Source organism: Salvelinus namaycush, chromosome 25 (genome assembly GCF_016432855.1).
Source record: "Salvelinus namaycush isolate Seneca chromosome 25, SaNama_1.0, whole genome shotgun sequence".
In the NCBI taxonomy this organism is placed as follows: domain Eukaryota; kingdom Metazoa; phylum Chordata; class Actinopteri; order Salmoniformes; family Salmonidae; genus Salvelinus; species Salvelinus namaycush.
The window spans coordinates 39,972,204-39,996,760 of NC_052331.1; the positions used below are offsets into that span (position 1 = coordinate 39,972,204).

The 24,557-nt window shown below is 41.6% G+C and overlaps 1 protein-coding gene across 1 annotated transcript; it reads left to right on the forward strand.

Annotated features, from left to right (window-relative positions):
- Positions 1-2,350: 2,350 nt before the first annotated feature.
- Positions 2,351-24,320, forward strand: LOC120019943 (amyloid beta A4 precursor protein-binding family B member 1-interacting protein-like). Its single transcript, XM_038963354.1, has 13 exons — positions 2,351-2,435; positions 9,310-9,369; positions 11,390-11,480; positions 11,737-11,972; positions 12,623-12,700; positions 13,800-13,959; positions 14,225-14,346; positions 15,179-15,253; positions 15,429-15,572; positions 15,909-16,019; positions 21,177-21,275; positions 23,992-24,115; positions 24,220-24,320. The coding sequence occupies exons 2-13, from the start codon at positions 9,310-9,312 to the stop codon at positions 24,318-24,320; spliced, it is 1,401 nt and encodes a 466-aa protein (XP_038819282.1). The 5' UTR covers positions 2,351-2,435.
- Positions 24,321-24,557: the final 237 nt, after the last annotated feature.

Sequence of the window (24,557 nt, forward strand, 5' to 3'; positions counted from 1 at the left end):
CATTAAAACAATATGCAGTTTCCATCACATTGACTTGTTGAGGATAGAATGCTGTGTGTGATGACGTAGGGCACATAAAAATACATTTTGCAGTTAAATTCCCATGTACAATTTTTTTTTTAAATACAATTAAATGACTGTTCATTGCATTTTCAACTCTACTGATGGGTTTCTCACAAAAAAAATGTGTTATAGTGAGTGTGTCCACTCTGGTATTGGTACGTGTGCTGTAGCCAACAGCTTGAAGATACAGTGTGGGTATAGCCTACATGATGAGACGATTATGGACAAAAGAGCAAGATAATTTTTTATTTGTCAAAACAGACAAGCATCGATGATCATGATTCATGTCACCAGAATAAGACCCTCAATATTTATTTTGAAAGGAGCATCAAGCTCATCATCGTGTACTTTCACCTCCCTGTGAAGTTCATCATAATTTATTTAATCTGTAGCCTAATAAACTGCATGCTTTCCCATCGAGTCGTAGAGGGAGAACCACACAACATCACGTGACTCCAAGTTTACTTCGATATGATGGTTAGTTATTATATCAATATTTGCTCATAAAAGCATTTCCCCTACATTTCTCGCATAATACATTTTACTGACACAAAAACATCCCACTTTGTTTAGCACATTTTGTTTTGTCGACATGTGTAAAGTTTAGCGACAAATGTTCTGTCTCCAGGCCTGTCATTTTTTTTTTTATCCACTCGCATAAAAAGTTTGGATGGAAACCTGGTTGGTGTGTGTGTCTTTCTCAGTTTTCTCTCTACCTCGACTGCACTGTCTTCTGGAGCAGCAGCTGCTTTGTTGGTGCTAAGCCTAACATCATTTCTCAGCACAGACACAGTCACAGCACTCGGACCAGCAGAACCAGAACTTTTAGAAAATACGGCTGTTCATTTCACACATTTAACAGCGTCGGCCTCAAGAGCCTTTTTTTTGGGTCTCTCTAACTTTTTCGGCACCACCTTTCCGTTTTCAACCAGCCCACCCCAAAAAAAAGATGATCCGGCCCATCTAGCGTTTGCCAGAATTGCCAGATGGCCAATCCGCCCATTTCTCCAATTTTGTTGCCCACTGTGAGTTAGTTTGTAAGGTCTAAAACACAAAACACTAAGTTATGTATGACTGTCTAGTATTTCATTAATTGTGAAATAAAGTAAATCAATCAAAAGGTACTGTTAGTTACTGTAAATTATGAAAGCACAAGTTAACGTTTGATTTACAATGCCTCTGCTATTTTTGCTTCTGAATACAAGCTAATGAAAAATTCGAAATAAAAACAGAAGAATAAATTCCACGCTAAAATGTATTTGAGACTTCGACAGGGGACGGTATATGTTTCAGACTACAGACCTTTTTCCCCACAAAATTATGTACTATCAAATTTACTCAAGGGGTGAATGGCAGCTTTGAGGGGCGAATGATGGCTTTGATCTCCTCTCTAACATTAAATGCGCAGCGACAGACTTTTTAAAACACAAATCCTAAGGAATCGTAAAAAGGAGAGATGAAAACCTAAGTCTGTCGTCTTTTATGTATACTTTACAACCTCTCTGTTTCCCTCATCCTCCTTCTGCCATGTGGCTTTGGTTAAAGCCTGAGCCTCCAGTTGAAATTCAACCGTGGTTGAATGTTTCCTCTGCTTGCTTTCTTTCATTAAAAATATCACAGGCTTTAATAATGGAACTCCCACAAGCACACAATTTACTCTGATGACTGTGGAGTAAAGAGGACTGTGTACAGGAATACTCCTCTATATATATATATATATGGCCTTTTTCAGACTAATTAGGAATTGCTGTCAGGACCACACGTGTGTTTTGACGTCTACTCTGTAAACCGATGAACTGACAAACCCTTTAGGCTACATCTTTTCATGTTATTAGATGGCCTATGATGCATTCAGTATCATTCCTTGTAACATTAACACCAACTTATGCTGCATTTTTAAACTGCGAATAGAGTCCGTATCAACTTTATGACATAGTTATTAAACATGTATGAAATCACAACCTACAGTAAAATGAAACCTTTTCAAAACCTGAACATTGAATCCTCCCTCAAATATGGACAAGCCCCAAAGCAAATTCACAGTAAGCTTCCAACATTTTGATTGAACCTAATCCTGCGTCCTCAGACCAGTGCAGATTAAGCGGAGGAGACAAGAAGAGAAAGCCACCTCATGCTTAGATACAGTACAAACCAAGCCTTTTCCTGAGTCATGCGACAGTGAGAAGGTCAACTTCCCCACAGAACAGGAAATAGAGCCCACTATCAAACAAGTCTCAGTATTCATACCAGTTCCAGTTCAACCCCACGTGTGCAAGGTGCACATGTACTTTAAGACACAAGAACTACAGATACAATATCTAACGTTGACTCTATGACTGGAGAGTAACCCGGGAGATCGTTCGACTACAAAGGTAAACGCTCTGATTGTTTTAGACAGGATCCTGTTAATCTTTGAAATGTAAACACTTTGACTTTGTTTCCTTAATACGTCTGTGAACAGACGCTTTACTTGTAGCGTCATCGTCTGTTATGTTATCTTACGGTCTGGAATTACACTCTTTCGAGGTTTGAGGTATAATGCTTCTTCTGGTACTGCCAAAGATAAGGACGTGGTTGCTCTCAATGCGATGTTGAATTGCTCATATTTGGCCTTGTAACATTGGCCAGTTTAGGGTTAAATACTTGAACGTACACATCAGCGTTGGTTAAATAGGCAATCTGGGATTGGTACATCCTTTTTGGATTTATAATTAATGATAGCCATTGAATGCCAGATTGTCCAATTAAAGCAAACACATGTCTTTTTACAGCAGCAGCCAGTAATTGCTTATGTATTCAATTATAAAACAGAGGGAGCATTTGGCCACAAGAACATTCAACATATGTAGCCTACAGTCACTATCAACAAGCACTGTATCTCTCTCTCTCACTCTGCACAATAAATCATTGTTGATAAGGCGTTGGCCTTTCTGTCTGTCTGTCTGTCTGTCTGTCTGTCTGTCTGTCTGTCTGTCTGTCTGTCTGTCTGTCTGTCTGTCTGTCTGTCTGTCTGTCTGTCTGTCTGTCTGTCTGTCTGTCTGTCTGTCTGTCTGTCTGTCTGTCTGTCTCTGTCTGTCTCTGTCTGTCTGTCTGTCTGTCTGTCTGTCTGTCTGTCTGTCTGTCTGTCTGTCTGTCTGTCTGTCTGTCTGTCTGTCTGTCTGTCTGTCTGTTCTTTAGTGTGTCACTTTATGTGTCAATGCAGAAGTAACATGTCCACAGACCACAGTGGCAGCTGAAAGCAGCCTCTTTGCAAGAACAGGATGATGTGGAACGTCTATGTATGTGTCTGTTTCAATGAGCTATCAGGTCGATGGGTGGCTGAGTGGGTGGGTACTTGGATGGGTGAATGGGTGGCTGGATGGGTGGAAGGAAGGAAGGTAGGAAGGATGGGTGGCTGGATGCATGGACCTTTGTCAAACAGTTTTTTTGATAAGTACCTAAACGTGTAGTCTTGTGCACTAGACACTTCGTCCCTAAGCTGTGTTGAGTTGATGGAGCTGAGTGTCATGAGAGGAGCATGTTGTTTCCAAGCCCCCGATATGTCACAATGCTAAGTTTGTTATTTCCACCCCCATTAAAAACACACAGGTACTGTCAGACAGAATATAGCAGAATCAGGATCTGGAACAAAGACCCACATTGTTTACATCAAGCATTTTGACTTTCATATGGAAACAATACTCACCCCATGCAGCCCTTTTTCTGTTCCTCATTACAACTTAATGGATGGTCTGTTTACTAGTCTGGCAAAACAGAATAGAGTTGAACTATTCAGGTGTTAGCTATGCTGGGTGGACAAGAACTCAGAGAGTGAAAGAAAGTTACTAGATATATTTACTAAAGTTCTAATCTGGACCAACAAAACTTAGTTCAGATGTATTCTTTACTCCATACTATGGATCCTCAGTATGACCCTACATATGGTCTACTTATGCTGTTCCGGTGTTCATGCGAGTTATGGTTATAGAATGCCTCTCAACTTTGGCGAGACGGTGCTCCTATCTAAAGGAAATACTTGAAGAGATGATGCATTTGGCTAGAGCTGCCTGCTACACATGTACTGGTGCATATTTTACTTAACGTTGGCAATAAACGCTCCCCATTCTCCATATGGATTAACTCAGTAGCTTAACCTGAACAGGCCTCTTCCTCAAAGAGCATCAGACTTTGCTTATGGGATGGTTTATTGTGCAGCATAGCCTCTCTTTCTTAAAGGTCCAGTGCAGTCAAAAAAAACATGATTTCTCTGTGTTTTATACACTACCGTTCAAAAGTTTGGGGTCACTTAGAAATTACCTTGTTTTTGAAAGAAAAGCTCATTTTTTGGTGCATTAAAATAACATCAAATTAATCATAAATACAGTGCAGACATTGTTAATGTTGTAAATTACTATTGTAGCCGAAAACGTGTATTAATATACACGTGTTCTGAAAGGCCACAGACTCTGCAACACCACTAAGCAAGGGGCACCACCAAGCAAGTGGCACCATGAAGATCAAGGAGCTCTCCAAACAGGTCAGGGACAAAGTTGTGGAGAAGTACAGATCAGGGTTGCGTTATAAAAAAATATCAGAAACTTTGAACATCCCACGGAGCACCATTAAATCCATTATTAAAAAATTGAAAGAATATGGCACCACAACAAACCTGTCAAGAGCGGGCCGCCCACCAAAACTCACGGACCAGGCAAGGAGGGCATTAATCAGAGAGGCAACAAAGAGACCAAAGATAACCCTGAAGGAGCTGCAAAAGCTCCACAGTGGAGATTGGAGTATCTGTCCATAGGACCACTTTAAGCCGTACACTTCACAGAGATAGGCTTTACGGAAGAGTGGCCATAAAAAAGCCATTGCTTAAAGTAAAAAATAACCAAACACGTTTGGTGTTCGCCAAAAGGCATGTGGGAGACTCCCCAAACATATGGAAGAAGGTACTCTGGTCAGATGAGACTAAAATTGAGCTTTTTGGCCATCAAGGAATATGCTATAACTGGCGCAAACCCAACACCTCTCATCACCAAGAGAACACCATCCCCCACAGTGAAGCATGGTGGTGGCAGCATCATGCTGTGGGGATGTTTTTCATCGGCAGGGCCAGGGAAACTGGTCAGAACTGAAGGAATGATGGATGACACTAAATACAGGGAAATTCTTGAAGGAAACCTGTTTCAATCTTCCAGAGATTTGAGACTGGGACGGAGGTTGACCTTCCAGCAGGACAATGACCCTAAGCATACTGCTAAAGCAACATTTGAGTGGTTTAAGGGGAAACATTTAAATGTCTTGGAATGGCCTAGTCAAGGCCCAGACCTCAATCCAATTGAAAATATGTGGTACGACTTAAAGATTGCTGTACACCAGCGGAACCCATCCAACTTGAAGGAGCTGGAGCAGTTCCTCCTTGAAGAATGGGCAAAAATCCCAGTGGCTAGATGAGCCAAGCTTATAGAGACATACCCCAAGAGACTTGCAGCTGTAATTCCTGCAGAAGGTGGCTCTACAAAGTATTGACTTTGGGGGGGTGAATAGTTATGCATGCTCAAGTTCTGTTTTTTTGTCCTATATATTGTTTGTTACACAATTAAATATGTTGTATCTTTAAAGTGGTAGGCATGTTGTGTAAACCAAAAGATAGAAACCCCCCCAAAAATCCATTTTAATTTGATGTTGTAAGGCAAGAAAATAGGAAAAATGCCAAGCGGGTGACTACTTTTGCAAGCCACTGTATCAGCAACCGTCACTCCTGTGTTCCAATGGCATGTTGTGTTAGCTAATCCATGTTTATCATTTTAAAAGGCTAATTTATCATTAAAAAAACCTTTTGCAATGATGTTAGCACAGCTGAAAACAGTTGTGCTGTTTAAAGAAGCATTAAAACTGCCTTCTTCAGATACTCAACTAGTCTAGAGCATCAGCATTTGTGGGTTTGATTACAGGCTCAAAATAGCCAGAAACAAAGGCCTTTCTTCTGAAACTCATCAGTCTATTCTTGTTCTGAGAAATGAAGGCTATTCCATGGAAGAAATTTCCAAGAAACTGAAGATCTCGTACAATGCTGTGTACTACTCCCTTCACAGAACAGAGAAAACTGGCTCTAACCAGAATAGAAAGAGGAGCGGTGCACAACTGAGCAAGAGAACAAGTACATTAGAGTAGAGTGTCTAGTTTGAGAAACAGACGCCTCACAAGTCCTCAACTGGCAGCTTCATTAAACAGTACCTTCAAAACACCAGACTCAACGTCAACAGTGAAGAGGCGACTCTGGGATGCTGGCCATCTAAGCAGAGTTCCAAAGAAAAATACATATCTCAGACTGGCCAATAAAAAGAAAAGATTAAGATGTGTAAAAGAACACAGACATTGGACAGAGGAACTCATTGGATGTGTCAGGGCTTGCAAACACGAGCCTACCAGATGAGCTAAATGCCTTCTATGCTCGCTTCGAGGCATGCAACACTGAACCATGTGTGAGAGCACCAGCTGTTCCGGACGACTGTATGATCACGTGCTCCGTAGCCGATGTGAGTAAGACCTTTAAACAGGTTAATATTCACAGTGACGAGTACTCAGTGCATGCGCTGACCAGCTGGCAAGTGTCTTCACTGATATTTTCAACCTCTCCCTGTGCCCAAGAATACCAAGGTAATCTTTCTACATGACTGCCGCCGCGTAGCACTCACATCTGTAGCCGTGAAATGCTTTGAACGGCTCACATCAACACCATCATCCCAGAAACACTGGACCCACTTCAATTCACATACCGCCCCAACAAATCAATAGATGACGGCAATTCTTTTGCACTCCACACTGCCTTTTCCCACCTGGTCAAAAGGAACACCTATTTGACTACAGCTCCACGTTCAACACCATAGTGCCCTCAAAGCTCATCACTAAGCTAAGGAGCCTGGAACTGAACACCTCCCTCTGCAACTGGATCCTGGACTTCCTGACGTGCCGCCCCCAGGTGGTGAGAGTAGGCAACAACACATCCGCCATGCTGACTGCTGACCCTCAACCCGGGGGCCCCTCAGGGGTGCGTACTTAGTCCCCTCCTTTACTCCCTGTTTACCCATGACTGCGTGGCTGCGCACGACTCCAACACCATCATTAAGTTTGCCGACGACACGACGGCGGTAGACCTGATCACTGTCGACGAGGAGACGGCCTATAGGGAGGAGGTCAGAGACCTTGCAATGTGGTGCCAAGACAACAACCTCTCTAAACGTGGGCAAGGCAAAGGAGTTTATCGTGGACTACAGGAAACGGATGGCCGATCACATCGACAGGGTTGTAGTGGAGAGGATCGAGAGCTTCAAGTTCCTCAGTGTCCACATCACTAAGGACCTATCATGGTCCAAATACACCAACACAGTCGTGAAGAGGGCACGACAATGATCCTCAAAGAGTTATACAGCTGCACCATCCTGACTGGCTGCATCACCGCCTGGTACCGCAAGGCGCTACAGAGGGTAGTGCATACGGCCCAGTACATCACTGAGGCCGAACTTCTATACCAGGACCTCTATACCAGGCGGTATCAGAGGAAGGCCCTAAAAATTGTCAAAGACTCCAGCACACCCAAGTCATAGACTGTTCTCGCTGCTACCGCACTGCAAGCGGTACTGGAGACTCAAGTCTGGGACCAAAAAGGCTTCTGAACAACTTTTACCCCCCAAAGCATAAGACTGCTGAACAGATAATCAAATGGCTACCCGGACTATTTACATTGACTGACCTTTATTATTTATTTTTGTGTCTTTATTTTGTTTTGCACTGACTCTCTTGCACTGGCTCGATGTACTGTAAACTCACTGGACTCTAACCACACACTCACACATACTACACTGACACTCCAACACACACACACACAGACAAAAACACACGCTCACACACATACATATTGACGCCACACACACACTCACACTCACACATCGACACACTTTCACACTCTTCAAATACACTGCTACTACTATTTATTATCTATCCTGATTGGCTAGTCACTTTTTACCCCTACCTACATTTACATCCTGTATTACCTCAAATACCTCGTACCCCTGAACATTGCCTCAGTACTGGTACCCCTTGTATATAGCCTCGTTATTGTTATTTTATTGTGTTACTATTTCCTTTTTTATTTAGCAAATATTTTTCTTACTTTTTAACTCTGCATTGTTGGTTAAGGGCTTGTAAGTAAGCATTTCACGGTAAAGTCTACACCTGTTTTATTCGGAGCATGTGACCAATAAAATGGGATTTGATTTGAATAATATGGTGAAATTGTGAAAATTCTGTTAATGCCCTTTTAGTGTAAGAGCTGTTTGAAAAGACAGCCTGAAATGTCTGCCTGTTTTGGTGGGATTGAGTTTGACATCACCAGGCGGTAAATTAGTTAATAGACCAATAAGAAAGAGAGTTCCAAACCTCTCTGCCAATAACAGCTAATTTTCAGTTTTCTCCTCCCTACTCAGACTACAACCAGATTATTGCTTGAGAAATTGCCCTTTCCTAAGAAGCTATTTTTGTTTCGTTTTGACCATTTTAATTGAAAACAATCACACTAAGTTACTTAATTGTTACCCAGAAAGGATTTGATATTGAGATAAAAACAGCTGCATTGGACCTTTTTAAAAGCAACTCTTGTCTGGCAGCCTCTAATAAAAATGTGTCTGCCTCTCAACATGTGTCTGCCTCGCAACATAAAAATGTGTCTGCCTCGCAACATGGAAGCACTTTGAGCCGTCACATACCACACTGCCACATTGTAGCGTCTCTGTGCCACTATGGGCATGGCATTTAAAACATGCTAACTGGGTACCATTCACTTACATCGTTTTTTCGGTTAGAAAAATGCTAATATTAGCATTTGGTGGTAGTAAAAGCCAAGGATGGGATTACAGCCTTTCTTTTTCCGTAGACTGCATTCAAGGTTAGGAAACACATGCAATTTAGCTGAATTATCCCTTTAATTATGATTTTTACAAGTTGAAGTGGCTATTCTCTGTCAACTCCAATGATGTCATGTTTACGGCTCACAGGAGTCGGTGGTCACCTTAATTGGTGAGGATGGGCTCGTGGTAATGGTATCAAACATGGTTTCCATGTGTTCGATGCCATTCCATTCACGCCGTTCCAGCCATTAATAATAAGGCGTCCTCCCCTCAGCAGTCTCCACTGGTTGGGCTCATTGATGGTCTTCTTACGTGTAGCCATTTGTTTTAAACAACTGCTGCTTGTTCTCTGTAACAGATGGAGGACATAGACGCCATGTTCACTGACCTGCTGGGAGAGATGGACCTCCTGACACAGGTAAGTTATCACTGGGATCCCTCTTATTCATAAACTACACTTCCCATGATTCATCAGAACATCAGCAGCTGTGTTAAAAAAAAATGTTTTATTGAGACTGTAGCGGTATAACCCAAGGACATCTGGAAATTAGCCTTTTCTTTTCCAATGTATTTTTTTTAAATATTAATCTAGAGAAGATGTTGATTTATTATGAATGAAGTAAAAGTAAATGATGAGAAATTAAGTAATATCATCTGGTTTGAGTAATGGACACAAGCCACTGATTATAAGGTCATCGTAGGATGAAGATGTCCTCAAGCACTTTTGGTCCTCCATGACACTATTATGTATGTAGCCAGACGAAACATTTTGACACAAATAGAATACTGGCTTAGGCCTACAGTATGTGCATTGTATGCCATGCATTAAACTCCTTTACAACTTAACGTTCGATTTTTAGTACCTTTATTTAACTAGGTAAGTCAGTTAAGAACATATTCTTATTTACAATACCGGTCTACGCTGGCCCAACTGTGCACCGCCCTATGGGTCTCCCATTCTTGGCCAGATCCAGTCCCTGGATTCAAACCAGGGACTGCAGTGACACCTTTTGCACTGAGATGCAGTGCCTTAGACCGCTGCGCCACTCGGGAGCCCAAAGTAGTCTATGGGCTAGGAGAAACTATAATCCATGGCTTGGTTTTCTTTAAACAGCCATTATAAACTTCAGCTAACTTAAGCCACCACTAGCTAAACATCAATGAAAGTGATAGGGGCAAACAAGGAATACAAATAAAAAAATAACCAAATTAACTCAATATCGGGTTTGACACTGCCAAATCCACTGCTTGCGCTAGATAAAGTTAGCTGAAGTTTGTAGTGGTTATTTAAAACATGGATTACATATTCTCCAGGCCCATAGACTACTTTCAGGGTGAGGAACCATCTAACATCCAAGTTGTAAAATATGGATCTTCCCCTTTAATGAATGTAGATCTAAGGACAGGAGTGGTCCTAAATGGCAATACATTCAAATCAAACACTACGGATTGGGTCAATTAAACCTCATATGGAGAACCACAAATATGTCACTGTCTAACAGTGTCTTATCCAAATTAGGAAGAAAACCATTTTTATTTGAATAATCATTCTTCCTGAATCTAAGAGGATCAAATTTAATCCAATTATGGCCATGATTGGATTTATACATCATTTGGGTTATTGCCTGGGAGCATGCAGGCTAATCAGACCTCAGAATCCATCCATGGTTTGCTACCCAATGACTCAAAGGGCTAAAGGTTTAATTGAGCATGGCTTTGAACATGAAAACACATGTTTGTCTCTCCATTCATCAGGTTTCAGTGTTGTGCCAAGGGGAGATCATATGCAGGTCGCTCACTTCTATAGACTGTTTAAGATATATAATTACTGGTGTTGCCTGCTGGGGATGTTTATGAAAACATTGCGTTATTATCTTTAATAATCAGTTTCTCTCTGACATCACATTATTGCCGTAGTGCAGAATTATAGATTTCTTATTTTTATTTTTGTTATCTTTTTATTTGACATAAAAAAATACAAAGTCTGAATTCTGACTGTGTTCCACACAGTTTATAAGCGTGGCTTCCCAGAACGTCTTTGAAGAAAATTTACAAAAAACAGAATGTTTTTCTGGAGGGTTTTCTTAGAATTAACTTACAAATACTGCAAACATTGTTGGAGTGTTCTCTACACTCTTAGGGAAAAAAGGTGCTATCTAGAACCTCCCCGAAGGAGAATCTTTTAAAGAACCCTTTTAGGATTCCAGTAAGAACCCTTTTGAATTCCCCAGAGGGTTCTACATGGAACCCAAAAGAGTTCTACCTGGAACCAAAAAGGGTTCAACCTGGAACCAAAAATGGTTCTCCTATGAGGACAGCTGAAGAACCCATTTGGAACCCTTTTTTGTAAGTGTGTATGTAAAACATACAATTCCTGTCTGTTCATGTCCTAAAATATCTGTATGCAAACTCTTCATCTGAAACCTTTGTCTTGACAGGGTCTTGGGTATGAAATGGATCCCTCAGAAATGTCATCCAGCAGTTCACAGATAGAAAACAACTTCTCTATTGGGTTCACAGATTTGAAAGGTGAAAAACACCAGCAACACTAGGTCATCAAACAGTAGAAATGTTATATATAGAGTTGATGCATATGACATACTGTAAATGTATTTCAAGCCCTGCTTGGCAATAGCAACCTTACTAAGCACATTTGACTAGTACACGAGTTAGACTGGTAAAATAATTAATGAGAAGGGAAGTAGTTGTGTTATCACATTTACCCACAACCCTATTTGATCAGATAAACCCTACCACCTCTAATATTTGTCTTCCTCTCTGGTAGAATCTCTAAATGAGCTAGAGGATCATGACCTTGACGCGCTGATGGCTGATCTGGGGTCAGATTTGACGGAGACAGAGGAGACACTGAATGCAGCCAAGATGGGACATGTCCACACACAACAGCATAAGTCTGGCTACTACACCCCGCAACAAAATGTCCAAGCATCTATCCCCTCATCCCAAATGTCATCCTCCTCCTCCTCTCTCCATCCTGAACCCTCTGAACCACTAGTAGCGGTAACTTCCCATAGATATACTGTATGCTGTAATGTGTGACTGACTGGGGTTGGAACCCGGGTTTCCTGCTCACCACAAGACTGTTAGCCCTCTGAGCTAAAAGCTAGGCATTAGCCAGGGGAGCTAATGTAAGTCTTCAGGTCTCAGGCAAGAACACATAACTATTTATGTTATAAATGCAGGGGTACTCAACACCAGGCCCTTGAGTTCTACAGTTATTTATATTTCTGTTATAAATGCAGGGGTACTCAACACCAGGCCCTTGAGTTCTGCAGTTATTTATATTTCTGTTATAAATGCAGGGGTACTCAACACCAGGCCCTTGAGTTCTACAGTTATTTATATTTCTGTTATAAATGCAGGGGTACTCAACACCAGGCCCTTGAGTTCTACAGTTATTTATATTTCTGTTATAAATGCAGGGGTACTCAACACCAGGCCCTTGAGTTCTACAGTTATTTATATTTCTGTTATAAATGCAGAGGTACTCAACACCAGGCCCTTGAGTTCTGCAGTTATATATATTTCTGTATATCAAGGCATTTTAACCTTTCTGTTTTTGTAGCTATTTACTTCCAATATACAGTAAAAGGTAGCATCTCTTTACACTCTCGCTCTTTTAATGAACCATTATACCTTCATTGTTCCAGGGAGAGGCTGAAGCACAAGTCAAAGCTGACAAAATCAAGCTGGCTCTGGAGAAGCTAAAAGAAGCCAAAGTTAAGAAGGTACATTGGGTTAATTTCACTAAACCGGCTATAATAACAGCTTCACTTTGTGAGGAGTTGAGATACCTCTATATCATGTATATCACTGTGGGGTTTGGAGGAAAACACCTATATATCCACTCCCCTCCGTATGTATTTGGACAGTGATGCTAAAATTGTAAATAACAGCTCTATACTGTAGCATTTCGGATTTGAGATCAACTGGTTCATATGAGGCAACGATCCAGAATGTAACCTTTCATTTCACGTCCTATTGGGCAAAACATAATCCGAAACACAACCAAAACATCCTACGAAACACAACCAAAACACCATCCGAAACACAACCAAAACATCCTACGAAACACAACCAAAACATCCTACGAAACACAACCAAAACATCCTACGAAACACAACCAAAACATCCTACGAAACACAACCAAAACATCATCCGAAACACAACCAAAACATCCTACGAAACACAACCAAAACATCATCCGAAACACAACCAAAACATCCTACGAAACACAACCAAAACATCCTACGAAACACAACCAAAACATCATCCGAAACACAACCAAAACATCATCCGAAACACAACCAAAACATGCTGTAAATGCATCCAACAAGTTTGTCAAGTCACAAGTTTGATGAAGTCATTGTGTGCAAGGGATATGTGGCCAAATACTAAACGTTTGGCTACTTTACACTAATAAGTCAAATCTGTCAAAATACTTATGACATCTTAAAATGGAGGGGACTAGGTACATAAAGTGCTTTCATTTCTAAACTGTGAAACAGACATGTATAATATATATTTTTTAAACTCAAATTAAAGGTGACATTCTCTACTGTGAAACATTTGATCTAAAATCCAAAATGCTGGATTATAGAGACACATTTAACATGTTAGCTTTACTGTCCAAATACATATGGAGGGGAGTGTAGATGCACATCGCTCTAGTAATCATTGTGAGATGCTCTTCACATAGCCATTCTAGTAATTCTATTTCTATCCCCATTCAAGTCAATGATCTGTGATGGGTGAACCGGTGGCCATATTCAGTGTCCCCAATAAGTACTTATATGTCTATGGTTGTTCCTATGTACATCCTTGTAGTTGGTGATCAAGGTGATGATGAGCGATGGCAGCTCCAAGACACTGATGGTGGACGAGAGACAGACGGTGAGGGACGTGCTGGATAATCTGTTTGAGAAGACCCACTGCGACTGCAGCACGGACTGGAGCCTATGTGAGACCAACCCTGAGCTGCAGGCTGGTGAGGTTCACACACCAGACCCGGGTTCAAAAAGTATTTGTTTCTGGCAAATACTTTGAACGTTTGATTGAGCCTGGCTGGAATGCCAGTTGGGTGTCGGGTTTGTTCTTTTTGGACTATTCCATTGGTTCCATTGCACCAAGCAAGCTCAGTCAAGTGCAGTCAAAGTATTTGTGGTATAATTTAAGATATGATATTGTACAGTATGATTTAATGTACACCATTTTCAGAAAGCAATGAAGTTCCTATTTTTTTCTCAATACAGAAAGGGGGTTTGAAGACCATGAATATCTGGTGGAGCCTCTTTCTGCATGGACACGAGACAGTGAAAACAAAATCCTTTTCCTTCTGAGACCCAACAAATATCTCCTCTTCAAAGACCCCCAGGTGAGTACAGTAGAGACCTGGGAAGTATTGATTCGGCATCAAACGGAATAACATTTACTGAAACAGGGAGGAAACTACTTGAACTTCACCAATAACAAATGTACATTTTTGTTTTCTGTTGCAAAATGTTTTAAAACATTTACTGTTGCATGCCCTTATGAACATGGCCCAGAGTTCACACAAAACAGTGAACTGTGCTTTCTAATTTAACAGTGAAATGGCATGTTGCATGGTTGCTACATATGTCTCTACATATTTTTGCCAACTTTTTACCAAATGAAAGAGTGGGTTACAGTAGACAAACTGGCAACCAAGCTCTGTGTTTTAGTTCCATTATTATGATCCCTGTGCTGACATTTATATTTATATTTATTATGGATCCCCATTAGTTCCTGCCAAAGCAGCAGCTACTTTTCTTGGGGTCCAGCAAAATAAAGGCAGTTTATACCATTTTAAAACATTACAATACATTCCACAGATTTCACATCACACTGTGTGCCCTCGGGCCCCTACTCCACCACTACCACATGTCTACAGTACTAAATCCGTGTGTGTGTGTGTGTGTGTGTGTGTGTCTGTGTGTGTGTGTGTGTGTGTGTGTGTGTGTGTGTGTGTGTGTGTGTGTGTGTGTGTGTGTGTGTGTGTGTGTGCGTGCGTGCGTGCGTGCGTGCGTGCGTGCGTGCGTGCGTGCGTGCGTGCGTGCGTGCGTGCGTGCGTGCGTGCGTGCGTGCGTCTGTGCCAATGTTTGTGTTGCTTCACTGTCCCTGCTGTTCCATAAGGTGTTTTTTTTAATCTGTTTTTTAAAATCTAACATCATCTTTTCACCTCCAAGATATTCTACCTATGGAAGAAACATAAACAGTTTGTGAATGAGATAAACGGATGCCGTAAGGAACTTCTGCTAAAGGTGAGTTATCATCACAAACACACCTATAGTGGATTCTGTAGCCTATATAGTATAACACATTCACTGTACCAATGTTTTGTTGAAGGAGTTCTTCCTCTTCCTCGTTAGCAAATCAGATTTATCCAAAACCCTCAAACACTTCCACACACACCTTATTTTAAACGTCTGAATCCAGGAAAATTTTGAGGGGCCGTCTGTCATCGTCCCAGACCTGGAGGGGCCGCTGTATCTGAGGGAGGACGGGAAGAAATCGTGGAAACGTCGCTACTTCCTGCTCAGAGCTTCTGGGATATACTATGTGCCTAAAGGAAAGACAAAGGTACAGGAAGTGACATAATAACCATCAAAGTCCAGCAAGTCCAGTAAACATCTTGTCCAAACATAGAAAGTATTTTTTGATGTACAGTATACAGGCCATTTATAAACTTTTACAGAGACCTATACATGTTGTTTCTACATAGAACTGAGGTAAACCAGTTAAAACAAACAATTAGTGAGGAAGTCCACAGTCCACACATTCATTCTTGTTGGGACATTTCCCACTAAAACACTGCTGTAGGAAATCCTTACTAACTTACTGCATCTTCAGTAATATGATCCATATGGAACTGAATTCTACTTGTCCAGGTTTTTTCATGTTTTTCTCCCTTGGCAGACATCCAGGGACCTGGCGTGCTTCATTCAGTTTGACAAAGTCAACATCTACACCGCCACTGATTACAAACAGAAATACAAAGCACCCACTGACTTCTGCTTCATCCTCAAGGTAGGTCATCCACTTCAGAGGAAACAATAGCATGACGGTTATTCATTTTTAAAGTTTTTTACTCTTCTCCCATCAACACCCTGAGGTAACAGATGAGGTAACACACACACACACACACACACACACACACACACACATACACACACACACACACACACACACACACACACACACACACACACACACACACACACACACACACACACACACACACACACACACGCACACACACACACACACACACACACTTTTGACAGGCTGAAAGAAGCACAGGGTCAGTGACATTGTAATAGCCCTGGAGTAATTGTGGGGGTTAACTGCTCTGTAAAGCGCCTATAAAAACCCAGATGGAGAGGATCAAATCAAATCAAATGGTATGTGTCACATGCTTCATAAAACAACAGACGTAGACTAACAATGAAATGCTGACTTACGGGCCCTTCCCAATAATGTCGAGAGAAAACGTTGAGAAATAATAAAAAAGATAATAACACGAGGAATAGACCATGAGTAACAATAACTTGGCTATATACACAGGGTACAAGTACAGAGTCGATGTGCGGGGGTACAAGGTAATTGAGGTAGACATGTACATATAGGAAGGGATAAAGTGACCAGGCAACAGGATAGATAAACAGTAGCAGCAGTGTATGTGATGAGTCAAAACTGTTAGTGCAAAAAGGGTCAATGCAGATAGTCTGGGTGCTATTTGGTTAACTATTTAACTAACTATTTAGCAGTCTAATGGCTTGGTGGTAGAAGCTGTTCAGGGTTCTGTTGGTTTTAGACTTGGTTCATCGGTACCACTTGCCATGAGGTAGCAGAGAGAACAGTCTATGACTTGGGTAGCTGGAGTCTGACACCGCCTGGTGTAGATAGAGGTCCTGGATGGCAGGGAGCTCGGCCTCAGTGATGTTCTGGGCCATACGCATTACCCTTATTACCCCCCCATACGCCTTGCGGTCGGATGCCAAGCAGTTGACATTCCAAGCGGTGATGCAGTCAGTCAAGATGCTGTCAAAACATTTTGAGGCTCTGAGAGCCCATGCCACATCATTTCAGCCTCCTCAGCAGGAAGAAGTGTTGTCGTGCCCTCTTCACGACTGTGTTGTTGTGTGTGGACCATGATAATTCCTTAGTGATGTGGACGCCGAGGAACTTGAAGCTCTCTTCCTGCTCCACTAAGCCCTGTCAATGTGGATGGGGGCGTGCTCGGCCCTGCATGGTTTGCAACAATACAAATGCAAAGTTTTGAGGGCCAGCAAGGCAACAAATATTTGAATATTTGCATGTTTAAATATAAAAATGTTAACAGGAAGTTGTGTCCTATTGTGTCTACTATAACACATTGCCACAACGCCACCACACACAGACATCTGACGTGGATGTTGCTATAGTTTCAGAGATCACTATCTATTATGAGGAACGAAAGAGAGACAGAGAGAGATTGACAGAGAGAGAGATTGACAGAGAGAGAGTGACAGAGAGAGAGAGAGTGACAGAGAGAAAGAGAGAGACAGGCAGAGAAAGAGAGAGACAGGGAGAAAAGAGTGAAATGGAGACCAAGAGAAAGAGAGACAGTGAAAGAGAGAGACAGTGAAAGAGAGAGACAGAGAGAAAGAGGGAGACCGAGAGAAAAACATAAAGAGAGAGACAGAGAGACAGCGGCAGACAGAGAGAAAGGGAGAGACAGCGAGACAGAGGCAGACAGACCAACAGACAGACAGAGACAGACAGACTTAAATGACCTGTCAGGTATCATTTTAATAAGGAACATTTCCCCTACCCAGAATATAATTTTCTCAGAAAAATTATCAAAGCAGGGGGAGTGAGGTGTCAAGAGAGAAAGAGAAATGAGAGAGAACGAGAGAATGAGACAGAGAGAGACAGAGGCAGACAGACAAACAGACAGACAGACAGTGGTCAACTTAAACGACCTGTCAGTTATCAATAGGCTTTTTAATAAGGAACGTTTCCCCTACCGAGAATATAATTTTTTCAGACAAAGAATGATAGCAGGGGGAGTGAGGTGTCAGTTGGTTGAAGTGGGGGCAGGTCTGACACATGCTGGGTTGTGGCGTCCATTCAAAAGAGCGTTCAGGGTCGGGTACTTAGAACCTTGCAGCTGGGTTGAGCTGTGTCTGATGGTCCTTAGTTTGCAACTACAATTCACCACTCAACCCCAATGTTCTCTCCAGACCTGGGTTGAAATACTACTTGAAATCTTTCTAATACTTTGAGCTTGCTTTGTTTACTTTAGCCTGCTTGGATGCCAGATGGGAGGAATTTGCACTTTTGCTACTATCCTATTTTTAAAAACTTCTATTTGTATTTTATTTAACTAGGCAAGTCAGTTAAGAACAAATTCTTATTTACAATGACAGCCTACACCGGCCAAACCAGGAAGATGCTGGGCCAATTGTGCGCCGCCCTATGGGACTCCCAATCACAGCCGGTTGTGATACAGCCTGGATTCAAACCAGGATGTCTGTAGTGATGCATCGAGCACTGAGATGCAGTGCCTTAGATCGCTGCGCCACTCAGGAGCCCAAGATCTATCCCTATGTTTTCTCTGTTATCTCTGTTTCATATTTTCAGAAAATGAACAGCTAAGTTGATGATAGTGATGGTTCTCATGGTAAGGTCAACCAGTAAGGAAGTGACTGTAGTTTAATGTAGTTCACAAGAATGGACTTATATTAGTCCGACTGACCTGTAACTGTTAACAAGTAAGAACATTTTAGAAGATGTATCACCGGTCAGTTAGAATAGGTCAGTTATAATAGGTCAGTTATAATAGGTCACAATAGGTCAATTATAATAGGTCAATTATAATAGGTCAGTTATAATAGGTTAGTTATAATAGGTCCGTTATAATAGGTCCGTTATAATAGGTCACAATAGGTCAATTATAATAGGTCAGTTATAATAGGCCACAATAGGTCAATTATAATAGGTCAGTTATAATAGGTCAATTGTAATAGGTCCGTTATAATAGGTCACAATAGGTCCGTTATAATAGGTCACATAGGTAAATTATAATAGGTCACAATAGGTCAGTTATAATAGGTCAATTATAATAGGTCAGTTATAATAGGTCACAATAGGTCAAATATAATAGGTCCGTTATAATAGGTCCGTTACAATAGGTCCCAATAGGTAAATTATATAAGGTCAGTTATAATAGTTCACAATAGGTCAAATATAATAGATCAGTTATAATAGGTCACAATAGGTCAAATATAATAGGTCAGTTATAATAGGCCACAATAGGTCAATTATAATAGGTCAGTTATAATAGGTCAATTATAATAGGTCCGTTATAATAGGTCACAATAGGTCAGTTATAATAGGTCCGTGATAATAGGTCCGTTATAATAGGTCACAATAGGTCAATTATAATAGGTCAGTTATAATAGGTCACAATAGGTCAGTTAGAATAGGTCAATTATAATAGGTCAGTTATAATAGGTCACAATAGGTCAATTATAATAGGTCAGTTATAATAGGTCAATTATAATAGGTCAATTATAATAGGTCAGTTATAATAGGTCACAATAGGTCAATTATAATAGGTCAGTTATAGTAGGTCAGTTACAATAGGTCAGTTGTAATAGGTCAGTTGTAATAGGTCAGTTGTAATAGGTCAGTTGTAATAGGTCAGTTATAATAGGTCAGTTATAATAGGTCACAATAGGTCAGTTATAATAGGTCAGTTATAATAGGTCACAATAGGTCAATTATAATAGGTTAGTTATAATAGGTCACAATAGGTCAGTTATTATAGGTCAGTTATAATAGGTCACAATAGGTCAATTATAATAGGTCAGTTATAATAGGTCCGTTATAATAGGTCCGTTATAATAGGTCCGTTGCAATAGGTCAGTTATAATAGGTCAGTTACAATAGGCCAGTTATAATAGATCACAATAGGTCCGTTATAATAGGTATGTTGCAATAGGTCAATTATAATAGGTCACAATAGGTCAGTTACAATAGATCAGTTACAATAGGTCAGTTATAATAGGTCAGTTATAATAGATCACAATAGGTCAGTTATAACAGGTCAATTACAATAGGTCAGTTACAATAGGTCAGTTACAATAGGTCAGTTATAATAGGTCAGTTATAATAGATCACAATAGGTCAGTTATAACAGGTCAATTACAATAGGTCAGTTACAATAGGTCAGTTACAATAGGTCAGTTACAATAGGTCAGTTATAATAGGGCAGTTATAATAGGTCAGTTATAATAGATCACAATAGGTCAGTTATAACAGGTCAGTTACAATAGGTCAGTTACAATAGGTCAGTTATAGTAGGTCAGTTATAGTAGGTCAGTTATAATAGGTCACAATAGGTCAGTTATAATAGGTCAGTTACAGTAGGTCAGTTACAATAGGTCAGCTATAATAGGTCAGTTACAATAGGTCAGTTACAATAGGTCAGTTATAATAGGTCAGTTACAATAGGTCAGTTACAATAGGTAAGTTACAATAGGTCAGTTACAATAGGTCAGTTACAATAGGCCAGTCAGTTACAATAGGTCAGTTATAATAGGTCATAGGTAAGTTATAATAGGTCATAGGTAAGTTATAATAGGTCAGAACCATGTGGTTTGTTTTTAAAGGTACATCACCGGAAGTTGAGTTCCTGTTACCTTGAATTTGAGTTTATATTTCCACGGTTTATAATGGCAACATACGAGCTGAATCCATTTCTGGTTTTGGACACTATTTTCTAGAGGCAAAAAGTTGGTGTGAAAAAAAAGTGTATCTTCAAATAAGGGATTTGATTTAAAACAGGCAACAACGTTATGGTTCAAATTAGGGGGCGTTTTCTTTTTTACTCATCATTTATTTTTGGGTGTATGGGAATGTTCATGCATTCTTAACATGATTGAGAAAGGGTCTTACCATTGCTAGTGTTGTACATATGGAGCTCCATCTTATGGCTTGGCTAATGTGAGCATAGGTCGCCTCCTGCAGGCTCTTTGATGAACTTAAAAAAAAGAAAAATACTGGACGACTTGAACAAAGACGTATTTCATCCAAGCATCAATGTAGTCTCTCCTGACAGACATTGCATGCATGGGAGATTTAGCCGTAGGTGCGTTGATTACCATAAATACAATATGTTCTGGTCTTGCCCTGTAGCATCCTCAGATCCAGAAGGAGTCCCAGTACATCAGGTTCCTGTGTTGTGACGATGAGCTCACTCTCTCCCTCTGGGTCAACTCCATCAGAGTAGCCAAGGTTAGACTTTACTCATACCCTTTACTCTTACCCTTTAGTCTTACCTTTTACTCTCACCCTTTACTCTTACCTTTTACTTTTACCCTTTACTCTTACCCTTTAGTCTTACCTTTTACTCTCACCCTTTACTCTTACCTTTTACTTTTACCCTTTACTCTTACCTTTTACTCATACCCTTTACCCTTTACTCTCACGCTTTACTTTCACCCTTTACTCTTACCTTTTACTCTTACCTTTTACTCTTACCCTTTTTTAAATTTATTTTTATTTAACTTTTATTTAACCAGGTAGGCTACTTGAGAACAAGTTCTCATTTGCAACTGCGACCTGGCCAAGATAAAGCATAGCAATTCGACACATACAACAACACAGAGTTACACATGGAATAAACACAACATACAGTCAATAACACAATAGGAAAAAAAAGTATATATACAGTGAGAGCAAATGAGGTGAGATAAGGGAGTTAAGACAATAAATAGGCCATGGTGGCGAAGTAATTACAATATAGCAATTAAACACTGGAATGGTAGATGTGCAGAAGATGAATGTGCAAGTAGAGATACTGGGGTGCAAAGGAGCAAGATAAATAAATACAGTATGGGGATTAATTAGATAGACCATCTGTAAACAGCCCATCTATGTACAGGTCCAGTGATCTGTGAGATGCTCTGACAGCTGGTGCTTAAAGTTAGTGAGGGAGATATGAGTCTCCAGCTTCAGTGATTTTGCAGTTCGTTCCAGTCATTGGCAGCAGAGAACTGGAAGGAAAGGCGACCAAATGAGGAATTGGCTTTGGGGGTGACCAGTGAGATATACCTGCTGGAGTGCGTGCTACGAGTGGGTGCTGCTATGGTGACCAGTCATCTGAGATAAGGCGGGGCTTTACCTAGCAGAGACTTGTAGATAACCTGTAGCCAGTGGGTTTGGCGACGAGTATGAAGCGAGGGCCAACCAACGAGAGCGCACAGGTCGCAGTGGTGGGTAGTGTATGGGGCTTTGGTGACAAAATGGATGGCACTGTGATAGACTGCATCCAGTTTGCTGAGTAGAGTGTTGGAGGCTATTTGGTAAATGACATCGCCGAAGTCAAGGATCGGTAGGATGGTCAGTTTTACGAGGGTATGTTTGGCAGCATGAATGAAGGATGCTTTGTTGCGATATAGGAAGCCGATTCTAGATTTAATTTTGGATTGGAGATGCTTAATGGGAGTCTGGAAGGAGAGTTTACAGTCTAACCAGACACCTAGGTATTTGTAGTTGTCCACATATTCTAAGTCAGAACCGACCAGAGTAGTGATGCTGGACAGACGGGCAGGTGCGGGCAGTGATCGATTGAATAGCATGCATTTTGTTTTACTTGCATTTAAGAGCAGTTGGAGGCCACGGAAGGAGAGTTGTATGGCATTGAAGCTCGTCTGGAGGTTAGTTAACAGTGTCCAAAGAGGGGACAGAAGTATACAGAACGGTGTCGTCTGCGTAGAGGTGGATCAGAGAATCACCAGCAGCAAGAGCGACATCATTGATGTATACAGAGAAGTGAGTCGGCCCAAGAATTGAACCCTGTGGCACCCCCATAGAGACTGCCAGAGGTCCGGACAACAGGCCCTCCGATTTGACACACTGAACTCTACCAGAGAAGTAGTTGGTGAACCAGGCCAGGCAGTCATTTGAGAAACCAAGGCTGTTGAGTCTGCCAATAAGAATGTGGTGATTGACAGAGTCGAAAGCCTTGGCCAGGTCGATGAATACGGCTGCACAGTAATGTCTCTTATCGATGGTGGTTATGATGTTGTTTAGGACCTTGAGCGTGGCTGAAGTGCACCCATGACCAGCTCTGAAACCGGATTGCATAGCGGAGAAGGTACGGTGGGATTCGAAATGGTCGGTAATCTGTTTGCTAACTTGGCTTTCGAAGACCTTAGAAAGACAGGGTAGGATAGAAATAGGTCTGTAGCAGTTTGTTTCTAGAGTGTCACCCTCTTTGAAGAGGGGGATGACCGTGGCAGATTTCCAATCTTTGGGAATCTCAGACGATACGAAAGAGAGGTTGAACAGGCTAGTAATAGGGGTTGCAACAACTTCGGCAGATCATTTTAGAAAGAGAGGGTCCAGATTGTCTAGCCCGGCTGATTTGTAGGGGTCCAGATTTTGCAGCTCTTTCAGAACATCAGCTGTCTGGATTTGGGTGAAGAAATGGTGGCAGCTTTGGCGGGTTGCTGTGGAGGGTGCTGGGCAGTTGACCGGGGTAGGGGTAGCCAGGTGGAAGCCATGCTTTCACCCTTTACTCTTACCCTTTACCCTTTACTTTTAACCTTTACTCTTACCCTTTAATATTACCATTTACTCTTACCCCTTACTCTTAACCTTTACTCTTACCCTTTACTCTTACCCTTTAACCTTTACTCTTACCCCTTACTCTTACCCTTTACTCTTACCCTTTACTCTTACCCTTTACTCTTACCCTTTACTCTTACCCTTTAACCTTTACTCTTACCCTTTACTGACTGCAGACCTGAACCATACTGTGTGGCCTCAGTTAGTTCCTTTTGACATTATTCTTCCCAGCTCGGTTCCAGCAACTATGGTGAATGAGTAACCAGCACAGTACAGCTCGGCTCAGCACGGTTCGGTTCAGTAGGGGTACAACAGTCCAATTGTGTATGGGCTGTGAGTCCTACGTTGTGTGTACCTACCCGTATCTATCTTTGTTTAGTATGGTGCCACCCTGTACCACAACTATCAGACGGCAGTGAGGAGAGCCTTAACCACCACCTCCACTCTGCATGTGACCAGTCTGCCTGTCTCCAGCCCTCCCACACGTTCTACTGGGCACATAGGTGAGACACAATCAAACACAAACACACACACACACACACACACACACACACACACACACACACACACACACACTAAATAATACATATTATTTTCCTTTCTTCAGCAACAGTGAGGGCCAATGAACACCCTGATCAGGACTACCTCTCTGAACCGCCCCCAGACTTTATTCCCCCGCCCCCTCCTGGGTGGGGCTCTGGGGTCTAGGGATGGAGCTCCGCCCCCTCCTGGGTGGGGCTCTGGGGTCTAGGGATGGAGCTCCGCCACCTCCTGCGTGGGGCTCTGGGGTCTAGGGATGGAGCTCCTCCACCTCCTGGGTGGAGCTCTGGGGTCTAGGGATGGAGCTCCGCCCCCTCCTGGGTGGGGCTCTGGGGTCTAGGGATGGAGCTCCGCCCCCTCCTGGGTGGGGCTCTGGGGTCTAGGGATGGAGCTCCGCCCACTCAC